This window comes from Stylophora pistillata, chromosome 10 (genome assembly GCF_964205215.1).
Source record: "Stylophora pistillata chromosome 10, jaStyPist1.2, whole genome shotgun sequence".
Lineage (NCBI taxonomy): Eukaryota > Metazoa > Cnidaria > Anthozoa > Scleractinia > Pocilloporidae > Stylophora > Stylophora pistillata.
The window spans coordinates 8,966,489-8,984,818 of NC_142528.1; the positions used below are offsets into that span (position 1 = coordinate 8,966,489).

The 18,330-nt window shown below is 39.6% G+C and overlaps 3 protein-coding genes across 4 annotated transcripts; 1 reads left to right on the plus strand and 2 right to left on the minus strand.

Annotated features, from left to right (window-relative positions):
• Positions 1-738: 738 nt before the first annotated feature.
• Positions 739-1,972, minus strand: LOC148721704 (suppressor of cytokine signaling 2-like). The gene has a single exon (XM_088736870.1). The coding sequence runs from the start codon at positions 1,596-1,598 to the stop codon at positions 1,023-1,025; it is 576 nt and encodes a 191-aa protein (XP_088592996.1). The 5' UTR covers positions 1,599-1,972; the 3' UTR covers positions 739-1,022.
• A 3,880-nt stretch (positions 1,973-5,852) lies between these two features.
• On the minus strand, positions 5,853-10,589 carry LOC111340150 (kelch-like protein diablo). 2 transcript variants are annotated; one of them, XM_088736828.1, is made up of 5 exons: positions 9,995-10,589; positions 9,063-9,296; positions 8,674-8,913; positions 7,806-7,916; positions 5,853-7,248 (listed from the first exon to the last, which is right to left on the minus strand). In XM_088736828.1, the coding sequence occupies exons 1-5, from the start codon at positions 10,554-10,556 to the stop codon at positions 6,758-6,760; spliced, it is 1,638 nt and encodes a 545-aa protein (XP_088592954.1). In that variant the 5' UTR covers positions 10,557-10,589; the 3' UTR covers positions 5,853-6,757. The 2 variants fall into 2 exon arrangements, with proteins under 2 accessions (XP_088592954.1, XP_022802673.2); XM_022946938.2 differs by having other exon boundaries at positions 7,806-8,093; positions 9,995-10,587.
• Positions 10,590-10,602: 13 nt separating this feature from the next.
• On the plus strand, positions 10,603-15,927 carry LOC111340149 (alkyldihydroxyacetonephosphate synthase, peroxisomal). The gene is made up of 3 exons (XM_022946937.2): positions 10,603-10,729; positions 12,419-13,192; positions 14,595-15,927. Exons 2-3 carry the CDS (start codon positions 12,449-12,451, stop codon positions 15,699-15,701), a joined length of 1,851 nt encoding a protein of 616 aa, XP_022802672.2. The 5' UTR covers positions 10,603-10,729; positions 12,419-12,448; the 3' UTR covers positions 15,702-15,927.
• The last annotated feature ends 2,403 nt before the right edge of the window (positions 15,928-18,330 follow it).

An 18,330-nucleotide genomic window follows, 5' to 3' on the forward strand; every position in this document is an offset into this window, starting at 1 on the left:
AAAGGGAAGAACCATTTCAAAGTTGAAGGCTCAAAACTAATACCCATCGCGCTCATGGAATCTCAATCATTTTTTTCCTCTTTCTTTTCTTTGGTTGCAAGGATACAACGCCTTGAACTATTGCCATTTCAAACAAAGCATACTAAGGTCGATAAATCACAAGAGCAAACTAAATTAATTAGAAACTAGGCACGATCAACTGGCGAGATCAACTCAATTGAAATGAAGTGTAAATAGTGGAACGCAATCGAAAACTTTCCAAAGCACCTCGAACCAGGCGAAACTTGCCGTTACTGATGACAATGTAACTCTATCATGTACTCTTCGAATAACGCAGAAGTATATGTGTACATAATGAAAATGTACTTTTGCTGACGGATTTCCCTGACTTTGCGCCTTTTTAACACGATATGTTAATTCAAAGTCGGGGATTCCCCCCGGAACATTTTACAGAAAGGACGCGGAAATCTGAAATGGGCTTAATCGCGCTAAAAAGTTTGTTACATTTGAGCTAGCACGTTATCGATGTAAAATTTTGGAACGGGAAACTTCTCGATCAATCAAATTGTAAGCCGCTATTCTTAAAAAAAAAAAAAACAAAAAAAAAAAAAACAAAAAAAGCGCACATAAGGGACAGCAACTGATATGATAAAAACAACTGGCCATTCAGGCAGCATAACAAGTTTCTAAGAATTCGAGGATGTTGCTTGCCCTAAGGACCGACTTTCTGACACCGGCTCTGATACAAAAATACTATATTTTAATAACTCGTTTCGAAATAAATAATTTGTTTTAGCACTTGCTGTACAATTTGACTATGTTACGACTTAAAATATAAAAAAACTTGTTTTCCGAAAAAATTCCTGATTTACACCAATCTTTGTGGAACTCTCCACCCACTTTCTCAGAAAACGATAAACTCTTCAGGGTGCGCGAGCGCAACTGTGATAAAATATTAGCCAATGTAATGTCGTTTTGTGGCCATTAAATTAACTGAACTGACAATATTTCCCGGGAAGTACTCAAACTGGATATTGGTAATTCCTCAAGTAAACTTTAAGCTTTGCAGGAATTGGTAAGCTATGGACGCCCTCTCCAATAAGTTGTCGATTCAGGGTCCTTCGACATATATGTTTAAGGCTAGATACCTCTTTGTACAGAGGTGATGTTAGCGACAAATGAGCAACCTTGCCATGAGTTCCAGCGTGAGAAGCTTTCTGTCGACTGTTACTTCGCCTAGAAAGAAGCATATAATAAAATAACAACTTTACGACGCAGTCAAACTTCGGCGAGGCCTGTTGATTTGCAACAGCGTGAGCGCTTGTCCCATTGTTTTGATCCAAGGAGAATTTTCCGTCGCACATGACGATCCTGATGTTTGTTACTCCCAACTCTGTCCTCAAGCTTAACGTGAATAAATGCTTGGGGTCTGAACTAGCACGAATTAGGAATGTTCCAGGTTTTTTCTTCATTAAGAAAGTTTTTGATTGATTAGCATTTATCGCTCCCCAATAAAACCCGCTTGTCTTTAAAGTCTCTAATACTTTGTCAAGATACGAACTGCGTTGTAATGAACACTGTGATCGTATTGTTGACATAATCTATTTCCATTGCTTCCTTCGGTAATCGTGGGTTTTGCTGCAGCTTGTCTTTGCTTTGAAGTAACATTTGCCCTCTTGTTTTCGTTGAAGCGAAAGCTTTCTGATTTTACATAACGGGCGCAATTTAATTCTCGTGTTTCTGCGAAAACACACAAAGCTCATTTGAACGGAAGTTCTCAGAATTAAGGTGTCAAGTCGTCACTTTCTCGGAAAGGAGTAATTTTAGTCACGCTCCGATTATTAATAAATCGTGCGCGTGAGCATCGCAATTTCTCGGAAAAATTATGTTTGTGTGCGTGCACAAATCCACTCCAGCGGCACCGGTAGATCTTGGACGATTTTTTAACATGTAAATATTGATAATCTAACGCCACAATTGTAGCTAATTTCTGGTGTAACGAAGTCTACGGATCCACAGCTGATTAAGGGAAAAGGAACGCGGAATTATCTCCAAGATGTCAAAATTTGGATGCGAGCATAACAATGAAAGCGGAAAAGAGCAGCAAAAGGAAATATTTCAGATTTGAAATGAAAATTATGAAAAATTTAATGGCAAATTTGGAACTGAGTTGAAAGTTTAAAACTCGACTGCCTCTGGTCTTTAATTTTCAAACGGTAAAAATCAATGTTAAGAAAACAAATATAAAACAAAAATGACCACAAATAGGGAACACGTGCTCCTTCAGTTAAGAGGGAAAATAAAACATTTATTATAAGGATACTTATTTTTACGGAATGTTCTGTTTTCGTCGAAAACGCGTGATATCTCTGGTGATAATCACGAGGTTTCGAGGCGATGGACCGAGATAGTCACCCTGGAATCGTCTTTCGCGAAAATATCTTAATGAACAAATAACATCAATCAGCTTTACTAAATCCGTAGATATGTATTCACTTCGTTTTAGTAATCACTTGTAATATATCTCCCTACAATATCCTGTGAAAATCGAAGATTATAATTCAACTATCCCGTCTTGTTTTGCTTTCAAAGTTAATTTGAGTGCGTGACAACAAACAGACTCCTTCATTTGACCTTTCGTACCCTCGTTTAAGCATAGCATTGATCGGTGGTATAATAAAAGCAACTGGAGAGAAAGAATTCAGATAAAACAAACTTGTCTAAACATCTTTGCCATCAAGGAAAGCAATAATATTTTAGGGTAAAGTTGTGTTTATTACAAAAACAAGACCATAAAATCTAAAGCATGACACAGATGCAATAGTAATTACAATAATTTAGAAGCTTCTTTTCAAGAACACTATTCATAAAACGGCGTGAATATTTGTACAATAAATATAAATTCTAATTTAGCAAAGTAGTATACGTATGTTAAAGCCATGGACACAAAGTTCCAGCTCAGTAAATAATACAAGAGATAATGAATTGATTTGCGCCCAGAAAACATCAAGACCAAATTTCATGTCCTCATTTCTTCATGAAGACCCCTCCCCCGGGCTCCCAACACCTGGGAACAAGACATAAACGTGTATTTTCAGAGTTTTCTCTGATAAAAAAATGAGGCTATCAGTAAATTTGCGCCGTTATGCGAAGTTGAAGCTTGCTAATGAGTAGATGAGCTCACTAATTTTTGTCAACAGAGCAAAAATGTTTCTTAGTTGGGAGGCCTAAGGGGGGGAAGGGAGGTTTTAATTCAGTTGACATGTTCTTTGTCATGCAACTTGAAATTCGTCTCTTATTGTTTCAGCTTCGGCGAAATATCATGATAATGTACAATTGTGTGAGGCGCATCTCTAAGAACTGATAAGGCTTACAGCTACAATAGACCGCGTGTCACTTCACACACGGAAGTCAAACGTAGCAGCTGGATTCAGCTTCCGTGAAAGGCAATAGTGGACTCTTCAAGACAAGATGGAAAAGATCAGGAAGAGCAAAACAGCAAACAATCGTCTTAAAGACGACGCTTTGGCAAAATATTAGTGGCATGGCTCGGATATCAGGGTCAATGCAAGGAAAGATGATTGCATGAAAGACAAACAAGATGCTACGCAAGTGTGAAAGATTACTTTGTGGGATCGTGGACCTAATTAACAACGGCAACACCTTACTTCCTCCTTTCATCTAACTGCCCGTGGGGAGGGGGGGGGGGGAATTGGAAGAAAAATTTCAAGCGTTTTCGCCGAAAACTATAAATTCAAATGAGGCCTTTCTTCCTTCCCTGTAAGTCAATATATATATCTTGTTAACCAAGCGCGAGGGCCGTACTGGGAGAATATCGGCCCGAGGTCTTGACAGTACGGACCTCGCTACGCTCGGTCCGTACAAAAAAGACCGAGGGCCGATATTCTTCCAGTACGGTCCCGAGCAAGCTTGGTTAATAAGAGATTTATTATACGACTGAAGTTCAAAGGGACACAAGTGCGGTATCATTCGGAACCATTCGGGACAGTGCCCAATACTTAGAGAATATTGGACCGGTAATAGAGCATTTTGATTGGTTGATTTTAGTTATTGGCCCTCTGACTGCCCGAGTCGTGTAATAATACCATGTACTGCCGAGCGACATACGACGAGAGCCACACTCTGCCCCAGTAAGGCCTCTTGTGCACAGGCTACATGTCGCTCAAGGGGATGGAACCAATGGGACTAGTTTGATTAACGTCCTCTTCACATTAAGTCTCCAACCAGGCTGGCCCGGTTGGAAGAACGAATTCTGTTTGTTTACATTAAAGACATGTCATCATTGCGTTGAGATTTTCACCCAATTGCTACAAACAAGGTAAAATTTCAGCTCACTTACTGATATAATTATATTTCTTTCAGGCCGCTTTTACCGATTTCCAACTCTCTTACCGACCTCTTGGTCGAAAAAACCGGGAACTTCGAAAGCGGGATGGCCCACCTCATCCGCCTTCTCAAATGAACGCATTCACTTTTTATAAATGGAAAGAGTCATTTGGGAAGCAAGTTAGCCCTGTGACTGACCAAAGAATGATATATAGTGGCCATAGAAGATAAATATAGAGGCAAGACCGATACAACGCAGATAAGTTTTAAAACGGAGCCGAACCAGCCTTCTTCAGGTGCAGTGGGAATAGACATAGAAGTAAGGTGGTAGTTAGATAGTTGGATGATGTAATAGCGGAAATACGTAAAACTAATTTAATTGACAATGAGATAATAATTACAATAGAAATAGTAAATAAAAATAGAAGTAAAGTGGGGTAAATCGAATAAATTAAATAACTAGAAGTAAGAATAGTAGAAGGAAAAACACTTATACATTTCTTCGCGAGCGTTAAGGCCATTATTGCCTCTTGAAATTAAAAAGCTTCCCTGGCCTTGTGGATCGAGTCTCTTGGAAAACACTTTTTCGATGGCGATAAGCTCCATGTTGTAAGCAGAGTGGTTGGGAGAAGAAAAGGAAGTGTTCTGTGACTGTAGTAGGTTTAGATTTAGAGTTAGGTTTGTCAATGGTACGGCGGTGTTCATTGAAACGGTCTTTTAAACGTCGTTTAGTTTCTCCTATGTATTGTAAGTTACAGCGGTTACATTGAATCAAGTAGATAGGTTTTTTTTTAGTGTCACAAGTCAAGTGAGATTTAATAGTACGTGTTTCGCCGGTAGAAAAAAAGGTATAGTTAGTTAGTCCGTCAGAGAGTAGGGACAAGTAGCGCAGTTACTTTTTCCAAGAGAGACTCGATCCGCAAGGCGAGGGAAGCTTTTTTAATTTCAAGAGGCAATAGTATTTATCCCGATGGCCTTAACGCTCGCGAAGAAATGTATTAGTGCTTTTCCTTCTACTATTCTTACTTCTAGTTATTTAATTTATTCAATTTACTCAACTTTACTTCTATTTTTACTTACTATTTCTATTTTTTATTATATCTCATTGTCAATCAAATTAGTTTTACGTATTTCCGCTATTACATCATACAGTATCACCTTAAGTATCACCTTAATTCTATGTCAATTCCCACTGCACCTGAAGAAAGCTGGTTTGGCCAGCCGAAATATAGTGCTCCGTTTTAAAACTTATCTACGTTGTATCGGTCTTCCCTCTATATTTATATTCGTTATTTTGGGCCGATTAGATCACTGCTGATCCAACGTACAAGAGTAGGATTATCGTCCACGGTTGCTTGCGGAACATTTCACAGAAGATAACAATTTTCGCTTTGAGGGATCCAGAACCACCCATCCACCAGCTTGTCTCTGTGTTCCGGGGCATATTTTTTTTTCATTAGGGACCTTTAGCAGGCAGGACGGTAACACCAAAGAAGAAGCCAGTAAAAAAATAAATTTCTATTTTTAGTTTGAATTTCGAAAATGGCTACATGTGTTTACCGTTTCTTACGGCGCCACACCTCAACTTCAGCATAACGTATATAAGCAGCGTTGAGTTCCGAATGGAAATGCAATGAATTTGCCGTCGCGGTTTCCGTTCGCAGACGACGCAAATTTTGATGATTTCACGTTGTTGTTTTGCAGAGGATGGCCAAGAAATGTAAAAAGTTTTAGAACGTACGTGCTGGCTATTGTTCTTCCCATTAGATCTCTTTTTTTTTGGGGGGGGGGGGGAGCACGTCCACGTTGCCGTCCTCGTCGTGGTTTGCTAAAGGTCCTTATCGTTTCCTTTAAGGAAACGGGTGTCGAGACACACCCTTTACTTTCACCTTCAGCTATCTTCTTCATGCCATGTAACTCATAAGGCCTCAACACAATCCCGCCAACCAGCTCTGTCAGCCGCTGCGATTTGTACCTCAATCCAGTTCTTCCACGGCTTTGTCCCAAGGGCGTCATGCTTTGCCTATCTAAGCAAGTTATCACATTGGCCCCAAGAGAAGGTTGTCTTCGAGTATTTGAGGTTTCTGTAATCTGCTTTGTTTTAAGGGGGTGGGTGATTGGCCCACCGCTCAACCCCCAACCTGGAGGACCAGGGGCTGTTCTTTGTCCGGCCTCCACCCCTCGACCAATCCGGCATGGTTGGACCTGCCGGGACTAGAGTCCCAGCCGGTACAGCTCTTAAGGTCATTGAGACACTCAGGCCTCAACACCACTTAAGGTGACAACCCAAGGTGAGGACCCTTTACTTTGGCAATCAGGAAATGCGAACGTTTTGTAAAGTGAGCGATAAGGTTAGACTCCACCCTAGTTTTATACAAACTGTTCTGATATTCTACATATCAAAATACCCTCAAGGCAATATAACAACTCCTGCCTGAATCCTAGGTGACGGTTCGTCGACATACGGAACGCGCACAAGCATATGTGTATCGTCGTCACCTAGGCAGAGTCTGGCTATCGCACCGTAATCTGATCCCACTACAAACTGTCCAACGATGTAAACATCCACGTCCTGATCACGTGGTCTCTCGTTAACTGCCGCGCTGATTCCCCAGGCAGGCAGATTCAGAGATTTTAGAATAGTCCAGTGATTTGCGCGCGGGCAAAATTTCTCTACTGAGCCTTGAACGTTTGCTATTTGACCATTCTGCATTTCAGCGCCTCCAAGTGCGTACAGACAATCGTGTGCAACGACTACGTCATGAAACGCTCGTGCTCTTTTCATGGGCGGAGCAGGAAGCCATCGATTTTTCTGCACGTCGTAGGCTTCAACTGACGAGAACGCAAAATTGAAATTTGCCCCGCCACAAGCGTATATTTTACCTTCTAGCGTAGCAACACCTGGGAAAATTACACTAGTATTAATTATGCAATAGTATCGTTAAGATTTATTTTTCTTAGCTTTTGATAGAACTTACTTCAGAAGCCCAATGTAGGGCTTCTTTGTAATCAGATGCCAATAGGCCATTTTACAGTTGTGTACTTAGTTGCCAAGCCTTTGATTCAGAGTGAGGCTAAAGATGACCTTGTTGTGATAGAGACCTGTATCTAGTTAGCATGATAACAAAGTGATTTACATTTGAAAGGCAGCAAGGTTTGTATCATAACAAGGTCATCTCTAGCCTCACTCCCATTCAAAGGCTTGGCAACCAAGCACACAACTGTAAAATGGACTATTTTGCTTCACTGATTCAGATGAAGTAAACAAGGATGAATAATAGCAACTATGTAATTCATTACCTACAACGAGCAAAATATCTTGAAAGAGAATTCTGGAGATAAATTTGTTAATGAGAATACTGCCACAGAGGAATGGTACAATAACTGCTTTTTCCAAGCAATAAACTCTTGCTGTAACTTTTTAGCTAACAAAAAAGATATAGGCTGCCAACACATACCTAGAGCTCCTCTGCCAGTGTGCATGGGCGTTATCACCTCCCATTCATTGGTAATTGGGTTGTACCTCTCTACAGTTTTCAGACCTTCCCTGAGGTAGTCATCTGTTCCCCCTATCACATAAATACATCCATTGAATACAGTACCAGCCACTTGCCCCTTGCAAAATTTAAGTGATGGCAGTTCCCTCCATGAGTCCAGTTGTGGGTTGTAGCAGTCAACAGAGTTAAGGTTAGCTGTGAAACTAACCCCACCAATCACATAGATGAGGCCATTGAGTTTGACAACAGCTGAAAAGTGACCAGGACATTACAAATTAGAATGTGCTGCTGTCAAACTAGCTCACACGATAGACTGGATTGTTCCCAATTCAAGCCTAAACAACCGTTTGGAGGCAGCTTTGCTTGCTATAGAAAACAACTGTTATATTAAATTTGGACAAGATGAGTAGGGTTACGACTACACATCAGTAGCAGAGCAGTGCAGACCTTAAGCCAAGGGGGGCCCATTTTTGTGTGTGCTCACCTGCTGGCTTTTCTTCCCTCTGCATTTATTTTTTACCCAAAATGAGGGGGGGGGAAACCAGGATCCCCTCCCCTAGATACACATATAATATTGATGATTCCTGGCACTCAAGATAACATACATAATGATGAATTTGATCCGTGTTTAACTGGGACCTTTTAAGGTAAATGACTTTGAGCTTAAGTTAGCATAGGGTTCTTGTCAACCAAGTGAAGTTTTACTGACTCAGAATTTGTTGTGGGAATTAATATTTTGAGCCTTGAAATGAAGAAAATGAAACAGTGAGAGCAAGATCTGTCTCTCTATGTTAAGTCATGCTTTTGTTTCCTTGCATGTACACCCTACCTGCTGATTCTCGGGCAACAGACATTGACTGCATTTCTCCCCATTTCTCTTCATTCTCCAAGTAGAAGTAGTCTATCCTATTCAAATATCTATCAGGACTGTCAAATCCTGACAGGCCACCTGCTATGCACAGTTTTTTAGGAGTATTGTGCCTGGGGCGTGTTCGGGGAGTTTGAATAAAACACCTCTTCTCTGGATGCAGCTGGTAATTATTAATTTCTTCTATGAGAGCTTGACAACCTTTAAAAAAGTATAAAACAATTAAGAAGGCAAAAAGCAATTGATTGAAATTAAAATTTCTGGCAATTCTGGAAGATTATTAATACAACTGCATAATGGCCAAGTTCTAATAGCCTAAATATTTAGGGGGCTTATTATACAACTTATACCATGTTTCTGGAGTTCTTCAAATTCACACCCGAGACATTGCATCAGCTGGTTTCTTGGAATAAGAGGAAGTCGCAGATTATTCATCACTTCAGGAACATGTTCAAATCGGTTATTCGGATCATGATTTATCCATGTCAAAACAAGTTTAAGAACTCCCTCTTCACCACTGCAAATGTTCAGATTTTCAGAGGATACAAGTTTCATCATAAGATGTACAGGCAAGGAGAGGAAACCTGTAGACAGCAGAAATTACAGTTATACCTTGTAATACAAAGGTCGATGGAAAACCATCAGAATTATAAAATAACATAAGACAAACTAGTAATTTATTTTTCTGTGGCCAGAACAGAAACTTAGATTAAGGTAAGTGATGTTCTAAAGCCTCTTTTTTTCCAAGGAGCCTCGCTGCTTAATCACTCGTTTTTAGTTTCAATGAATTTATTCATTTATTTTTTGACCCATCCACACAAGAGATGTTCGAAATCAGTTACCTCATTCCACTGAAATCATCCCTAACGCTGTGTATGTGGATTGCCAGTGCTTTAAGATTTGAAGTGACAAGCAGTTGTGAATTAAAGCCAAATAATATCTCTTAAAGCCTACTACCTAAATTTCATCTCTGAAAAATTCAAGGCTGACATTTTATTTTGTATCCAAGTCTTCTTTCTTGTACATCATTATGAGGAACTTGATTTCAAATATAAAGCTTTCTATTCTTAAAAAATAAAAAATAAAAAAATCAAACGCGCTCCAGGCAAAATTTTTCTCCTTCAAAAACAGCAGATTGTCTGTTTTAAGCTATACATTCCGTTTGAATCTCTTCCTTACCATAAAGCACATGTAACTAAACTCTGAAGCCCCTGAGGGGAAAATACCAAACATTTTCCTCTTTAGACCGGGTGGCCTCTTTAGACCCTCAGACATTACGTACCTTTGTGGGAACTAATTTCCATTATATTCTTCTCCATGTATTCAAACGCATTTCTTAATAATTCCTCACTTGATATTGCCTCTGCAAATGTTAGTATATCGACACAGTTGCTCTTGCTGATTTTTTTGCTAATAATATCCACACAAACAGTCTCCATTTCGGAAAACAACAACATATTCGCGGCAACCAAGACAGCTTTGACATCAGCCAGAGATTTGAGGTCCATTTTGCAAGTGTAAGCATATTCTACCAGAACTTTCAAAATATTCGACTCCAAGGCCATCTTAATCTTGTTCTCTCTGGATTCCCTCATCTCATTCGTGAACATGGCTTGGAAGTAGGAGCTACACGAAGCCAAAACAAGTTTGTGCACTTTAAAAAGTCTTCCGTCGCTGCTCTCCAAAACAACATCACAAAGGATTTCGCTCGCTCTTAACTCTTCCATTTTGTTTAGACACTGCAAGGCATGTACATGTCCTTTGCCGATCTTTTGATAATCGTGCATACTGCTGTTAATTGATAATTTACTTTGTTTTCTTTTGGACGAACCCGATGCCTCCATATTTAGAACTCAAGGGTTGGCACGTGTAAGTTTACCTCGCCCCAGCTGACCTCGGTTTAGTTTCTAAATTGAAAATTTCAATAGCCTGAGACTATTGCACAAAAGATCACAGGAGGGTAGATTATCATTCCTCAGTAGCAAATTTATTCGAAGAGTTCGTCACTTCTCGGAAGGTTAGATATCTTTGTGAATTATTGTTTTTATAATTCCATGTTTTGTATTTAACATCAGAAGAATTGTGTATAATTCGAGGTTAGCCCGTGGTTTGAACTGCGTGACAGAAGCACAGAAGGGTGTAACTCATTGATTTTGTGCATGCTATGTTCACAAGAGACCGTTAAGTATCGATTTTTGGGATAACATCTGACCATAGCTATGTTAAGTTGGATGATTTAAATCGCTCAAAGGATGATAATAATGAGTTAAAACCCATGTGAATGTGGTGACGTGTTGACGAAACAGGATACATTTATGTAACACCACAACCCGTACACGCGTAGCTATACCAAATCATGCACAAATCATTTTGTTTTCAGCTTTTCCATAAAAATGTAATTGTGTGTGCAAATCACGTACAGGGATTTTTAGTGTGTGATTTCTATCTTAACGTTCGCACTTATTCTCAAGGCTGAACAATGTGGGTTTGTACAATGTCAAGGTGTCATGATGCTTCTTGTCCTTTTTTTAGTGTTGTGTATGAACCAATAGATTACGGTCTAATTTGGCTAGTGATTAGGAAAACCTCTGAGATTTTACTTATACCTGTCAAGATACTTTGATAGTATCATTTCTAGTCGAAATCATGTCAAGTCAAAATCTACCCAGTAGAACTTTTTTGTGGGGTTGTGTTTCCTCCTGTTTCCAATTCGTGACCTTTTCCGACCCAACCATGGGGGTTCTTGGGTCTCAGCTCACCCCTCATACCGCTTTGCTCTGTTAGAAGGTACCACTGTTTAAGGTGAACATGTGAGATCTTCCTTGATTTTTAAGTTAAAAAATTCATATCTGTTCTAACTTATGTTTTAAATGCCAGCTTGAGTAGCAGCTAGGAAGGACTCGCAATTACCTTAGTTTATTCTCACCTGACCTTTGAGCTTGCCATGTGACTTACTTACAGTGATTTTGAAATATGATATAGATTAAAAAAAAGCTGATAATGGTGGGTAATGCTCATGAAAGGAGATCTTTGTCTGATTTTAGAGTCTTGGAAGCACTTGAAAATTGTGTAATGAAGTCTCTTTTTTACGTGTTTTTTTCTTAAGGAGCTTGACTTGCCATTGATCTAGAGCCATCTAGGATGCCCCTTATACACTTCTGGCTCCGGTTGTTCAAAGGGCGGATAGTGCTATCCAACGGATAAATCGCTATCCAGCGGATAAGTGTTACCAAAATGTACTGTGCTATCCACCGGATAGAGATTTATCCAGTGTATAGTGTTATCCATCCTTTGAACAACCGGGGCCTGTTGCATTTATAACATTTTTTCATTTGTCTTCTTATAACATATTTTGTTTGTAAAACAGATTAGGTTGTTAACCCTTTAATTCCCACGAGTGACCAAAGCAGAATTTCTCCTTACAATATCAATATAATATAAAGTAGACAAGTGATGAGAATAAAGAAAAATATCAATTAGGGGGATTATTAGTTAATTGATCCAGTACCAAATTCTTAAACTTGCATCATAAGAATTGTATTGCAGACAGTAAAGGTTAAGGCCCATTGCATTTTGTAGAAGAAGAAATTTCAAGTTTTAAGGTTGATTCAGGATTTAATTAATTTCACTATTCTATACTGATACTGACTTAAAGGAGTAAAAGTTAATTAAAGTAAAATATAATTTTTATATTTGTGCATATAAGTGCCATTTCTAGGTTAGTCCAGATACCACAATGAGCAGCAACAGACGACTGAAGTTAATAGCTGGCCACTTAGATCAGCTGAGTAGAACTGCTGTGGCTAAACAAAATTGTGCAGATACATCAGCAGAATCAACCCCTGAGGCTCAACACAAAAATCCAGGCAGGCATGACATTCTCAAATGGAATGGCTGGGGCTATAGTGACTCAAAGTTTGTAATCCAAAAGGATGGCCAGGCTGCTTTCACAGGCTCTCGATACATACTAGGAGGACACACTTTCCCCAAATTGGTAGATTGGTTTACAAAATCATGCCATTCAGATGTAAGCATTACTTCCTCAGCCCAGCCTCTTCCTGATCCAAGTACTTTACCAAGTTCTCAGATTAACCAGCCTTTCTTAGATCATGTTAAGACAACAGGAGTTCAGTTTTCTCTTGATCCACATATGAGGCTTTTCCATGGTCATGGGCACACTTGTCATGAGATCTTTGAGCTTCGTCATGGAATGCTTCACAGGATTCCAGACATTGTCATCTGGCCAAGCTGTCATAAAGATGTGGAGAAGATAGTGCAGCTGGCTGTGGAGCATAATGTCTGTATTATTCCCTTTGGAGGTGGTACCAGTGTGTCCAGTGCACTAGAATGCCCAGTTTCAGAGAGGAGAATGATTGTGTCGTTGGACATGACAGAGATGAAAAAGATTCTTTGGGTCGACGAAGAGAACCTTGTGGCTCACATTGAGGCAGGGATTATTGGTCAAGAATTGGAAAGGCAGGTCAGTTTTGGGTGGAGGTTTTTGTCAATTCTCTTTGAACGTGGTTCTGTGATCATGGAAAGAGGGTGGTTTTATTTAAGATGGTTTCAAAAAGGTATAAGAAGTGTTTTCTAAAATTATTAGCATGGGCATGGTTTTGTATTCCTTATTCCAAACCCATCATATTTTTATCGTGGATTTCCAGAAATGTTTCAGTTCTGTGTATGTAAAGGATTTGACAATTGTGTCCTACTGATCACCAGGTAATATTTGGGGTGTATACATGGTTTTCATGGTGGGGCCTAGACCACACTTTCATAGAAGCAAATAATTAAATTAATTAATTTAGTTTAATTTAATTTTAATTTGATTTAATTTAATTTAATTTATTAGCTTCACTGACAGGCAGGGACCCCGCAACAGCTTGCACCAATTACTGCGGGCTCAGTACCCACCCATCCCACCCCAGAGGAGGACATCTCCTACCCCAACATCCCGTCTCCTACCCCGACCCTGCAGGAGATGGGACCTATGGTTTATTCGTCCTTATCCAAGATGACTAGAATGTCTATCCATTTCCTGATATTATAGAAAGGTAGCACATTCTCCTCAGTAATTTTTAAGACCTTGAGTTTTGGTCTGGCCAGGGTTTGAACCCTGTACCTCCCGCTCACCAGTCCGGCACTCTATCCATTGAGCTAACCGGGAGGTGGTTACCATGCAACATCTCCTTCTAACATGAAGACATTGTCTTGCACACAAGTGATGAGGATGGACAACTTGTCAGCCTTGGGATGTAATGTTGATCTAAACCCATCTTCTCTTAACTAATACTCTACTTGAAGAAACTATGTACTCCTAATTGGTTGAAAAGAGTGCATTTTCCATGTAACACAAGTGTGTTTTCCATGTAACATGAGTGCAACGTTTGTAACACAAGTGCAAATTACAAATAGTGTGTGCACGCTGTCAGAATTTCGTCAGTCTCTGTGATGCTTTTTCATGTAAATTAGTAAGAAGTAATAACATGATTTCTTGTGTAAAAGTTACTGTAATTTTTTTAAGACTATCAATTACACTCACCTTACAGGCTTGTGCAGTTTTTTTCTCTTTGAAAAATTTGCATGTCCTTAGTTACACCAAATTGCACTAAAAATCATGTTATTAGCCAAACTAATCTTCAAAGAAACTTCTATGAGTTAGAAGAGAGAATTGCAAATCAAACATTGAAGGAGGAAGGGTTAGAGGAATTAAGAGGCATACCAACAAATTATCTTCAATCATTTTTTTCATAGAAGAGTAGTTCGAGACACTAACATCACACCCCCCACCCATCCCCCCTGTTCCTGCTCCAGTTCTCCACTTGACACTGAACTGAATGCTGTTCTTAAACTTTCACATGGCATGTTTTTTTTTTTTTCAGTTGAATGCCAGAGGTCTCTGTGTTGGTCATGAGCCTGACTCACTGGAGTTTAGTTCTCTGGGTGGTTGGGTTGCCACACGTGCATCAGGCATGAAGAAGAACATCTATGGTAATATTGAAGACATTCTTGTGCGCGTGCGCATGGTGACAGCACGAGGAACCGTCGAGAAAAGCTGTCAAGTTCCCCGGATGTCTACTGGCCCGGATATCCACCACTTTATCATGGGCTCGGAGGGAACACTGGGTGTGATAACCGAAGTTAGTTTGCGAATCCGTCCGTTACCTGAGTGTAAGGTCTATGGCTCTATTGTGTTCCCTACGTTCGATATCGGGGTAGCTTGTGTGAGAGAGATTGCCAAACAGCGTTGTGCTCCGGCTTCGATTCGCTTGATGGACAACGAACAGTTCGTCTTTGGGCAAGCTCTGAAATCTGAAGGTGGATCTTACTTCAAATCTTTCATCGATGGTCTCAAAGCCATCTACCTAACCAAGTTTAAAGGTTTCGACCCACGTCAGCTAGCAGTAGCTACACTTCTGTTTGAGGGAGACAAGCAAACCGTCGCCAGCCAACAGAGGAAAATTTACGAAATCGCCTCCCAGTTTCGCGGGATTCCAGGCGGCGAAGAAAACGGCCAGAGAGGATACATGTTGACCTTTGTGATCGCCTATCTCAGGGATCTTGGCTTTAATCATCACTTCCTTGCCGAGTCATTCGAAACATCTGTGCCCTGGGACAGAGTTACAGACCTGTGTCGCAACGTGAAAGAAGGGCTGAAGCGGAAGTGCGCGGACCTTGGAATCAAGCACCCACCCTTGGCCACTTGCAGAGTGACGCAGACATACGATGCCGGCGCGTGCGTTTATTTCTACTTCGGCTTTAATTACCACGGGCTGCCTAACCCATTGGAGATGTACGACGCAGTGGAGAGTGCTGCCCGCGATGAAGTTCTCGCCAATGGCGGAAGCTTGTCTCATCATCATGGAGTCGGCAAACTCAGGAAGAAATGGCTCCGTCAAACCGTCTCTGATGTAGGCATTGAAATGTTAAGAGGCATTAAACAGGCAGTGGATCCTCAAAATATTTTTGGAAATGGAAACCTGATATGATTTCACAATAGGCTGTGACGAATTTTTTTATTTAACTCTTTAACTCCCAAGATCTAGTTGTTAATTCTCCCCTCTAGCTGCTACACATTTCCCTGTAATTGTTACGAGAATTTGGTGTTAGATCAAAGATAGCAACGGTACTTCTACCTGATAAGTTTGAGTGTTCTCATTACCTGTTTGCTAGATATTGTACGGATATCAAAGAGAGAAGTTACATGTTAATCACTTTCGAGCGTGTACTGATTGTGGGGATGAGAAGCGCCTGAAGTTAAAACTCTTAGTAAACTTTTATAATAATAATAATAATAAAAATAATAATAATAACACCTTTATTTAGACACGATAATGTTTAAAGCTGAACAGCTTGTGGGGTCGTGTGTAAATCTAAATAAACTCTAAATTAAATAAATTCAAATGATGATGGTTTTTGAGGAGAGGGGAACACCGGAGTAGCCGGAGAAAAACCTCTCGGAGCAGAGTAGAGGACCAACAAACTCAATCTATTTATGACACCGGGTCCGGGAATCGAACCCGGGACACATTGGTGGAAGGTGAGCGCTCTTACTACTACGCCAACCCTGCTCCTTTTGTAATTATCAGTTAATTTTTTTTTTTACTTTGACGGAGAAAATTATGTTTATTAACGTAGTTAAGTCATTACAAACAGCCGAGTTGTCTACGACTTGAGTTTGAAAGTATGGTAAGCATATTGCTTAAAACATCAGTGCCAACACTTGGGATCACTGGTGATCGAACCCATACCTTGAATCAGTATGGTTGATCTTGATCTCGATTTTTGTAGTTTGAATGTTAGGTTTTAAAGATCTAAATTGTCAAAAAGTAACTGAAACGTTCTTCGCCCAGTTAACCAAATGGGGTAAAATGTGATAAAATGTGGCTTTTAACGAGTCTCCTTTACCTTCTGTGAAGATTGAGGGAGACTGTCCAATGAGTACTTCTATTGCAAGGAGAACTGTATAAACCAATAGCAAAATTTTTAAAAGACCGTTTCCCACAATCATTCGTGGTAGGACAAACTTTTAACTAGGTTATCTTTGGTTGGTCCTCGCTTAGGTACCTAGCTTTTGACTACTTAGTACCTAAAAAATAAATTATAAATAATTCGAATTATAAATAAGAATTATAAATTCGAAGTAATAAAGAAATTTAGGAACGTAGTCAGAGGTGATCGTTTAAGAATTAGCATTTGAAACAAGATTAAAAGTATAAAGGAAGCGTAGGAGGAAGGCACTAGAATGGAAGCAAGATGTACGTGCAAGAGAAAACTTTCGACGCGGAACGCTCTTTCATTTTCCTGTTAGCAAATCGTGGCTACCTTTGCGATTGTGTAAACTATTTCATCTGAAGATTTGCAATGAGTAATCCATTATAAGTCAAAATGATATTTGAAGAACACCTTTTTCCTGCGTTAAGGTAGTTTTTCAAATGCCCTGATTCCCCGACGCTCACAGAAAGCGTCCCACAGGGACAGGGCATGCAAAGCGGGGGGGACTGAAATTGATCATTAATCTCTAATGCCAGTAATTGCACTTCCCGCCAGCTTTTAACCTTCCCTTCTTTTAAGTACGCCTTGTTGCCTCATCCGCCAAGAGGGCTTGAAAGCCTTTTAGGAAGGTGGCGCAACGGGAAACCCTTCAGTAGAAAGCGGTGAACGCTTGAAACAGGTTATCAGGGACAAAAGACAGAAGATCACAGCGCAGAGAGCGGGGAAAAGGCACGGTAGCACTTTAGGAATGTGATGTTCACCCCAAAACAATAGAAAAGGAGACATTTAAAATATAGTGAGGAATTTGATTTCGTAACAAAGTTATTTTCCACAGAATTTTCACTGTCGTTACATAACACTGTTCTTAATTCATCAGTTAGCACAATATTTACAATGTCTGCATATTAAAAATACACTATTGATTTAAATGAGGGTTTGGAAGTATTCTAATTTACAAAGCAACTGCCTATACCATTTGTAGGTGGACATAACTGCTGAAAAAAGTCATGGTATGAATTTAAAAAGTGCCAGAGTTTCAAAAAAATATGTTTAAACAAAATAGTATCACATGTTAAGTTCTTAGACTAGGTTAGCACTATAACTATAATGGAGAGTTGTTCACACACGTGTCTACTCTTGTAATTTGATTGTACAACTTACTATGCTTGTGAATGCCATTCAAATTTCAATAACATGTTTAAATACCAACGTTCCAAATTCCAATTCGATCTGGAACAGTGGACAAGAATAGCCACCCAGTGGATGTCCATTGCTAAATCATTTATCATTTATTATTATTTATTATTATTATAAATATTTCATGTTGTCAAAAATTATTACTACATGACAAACACCATCACAAAAAGAAACAAAATAGAGTAACATCCATCAATCAAATCTTTGAACTCGCCCTCTAAATGGTCAAAAGTGACTAACAACATCTTGAAATGCTAAGGGGTTTCTGTCTTCAGTTTGCCACCTATAATTCCCACAAAAGAGTATGAGATCTTCGATTCAATGTTGGGGACGAAAAAAAAAAAACATGTTTGGTCCTATTCTGCTACTCAGCAAAAAGAGAAATTTCACAGCAGAAACAAGTTGCACAATTCAGTAATTTTTAGT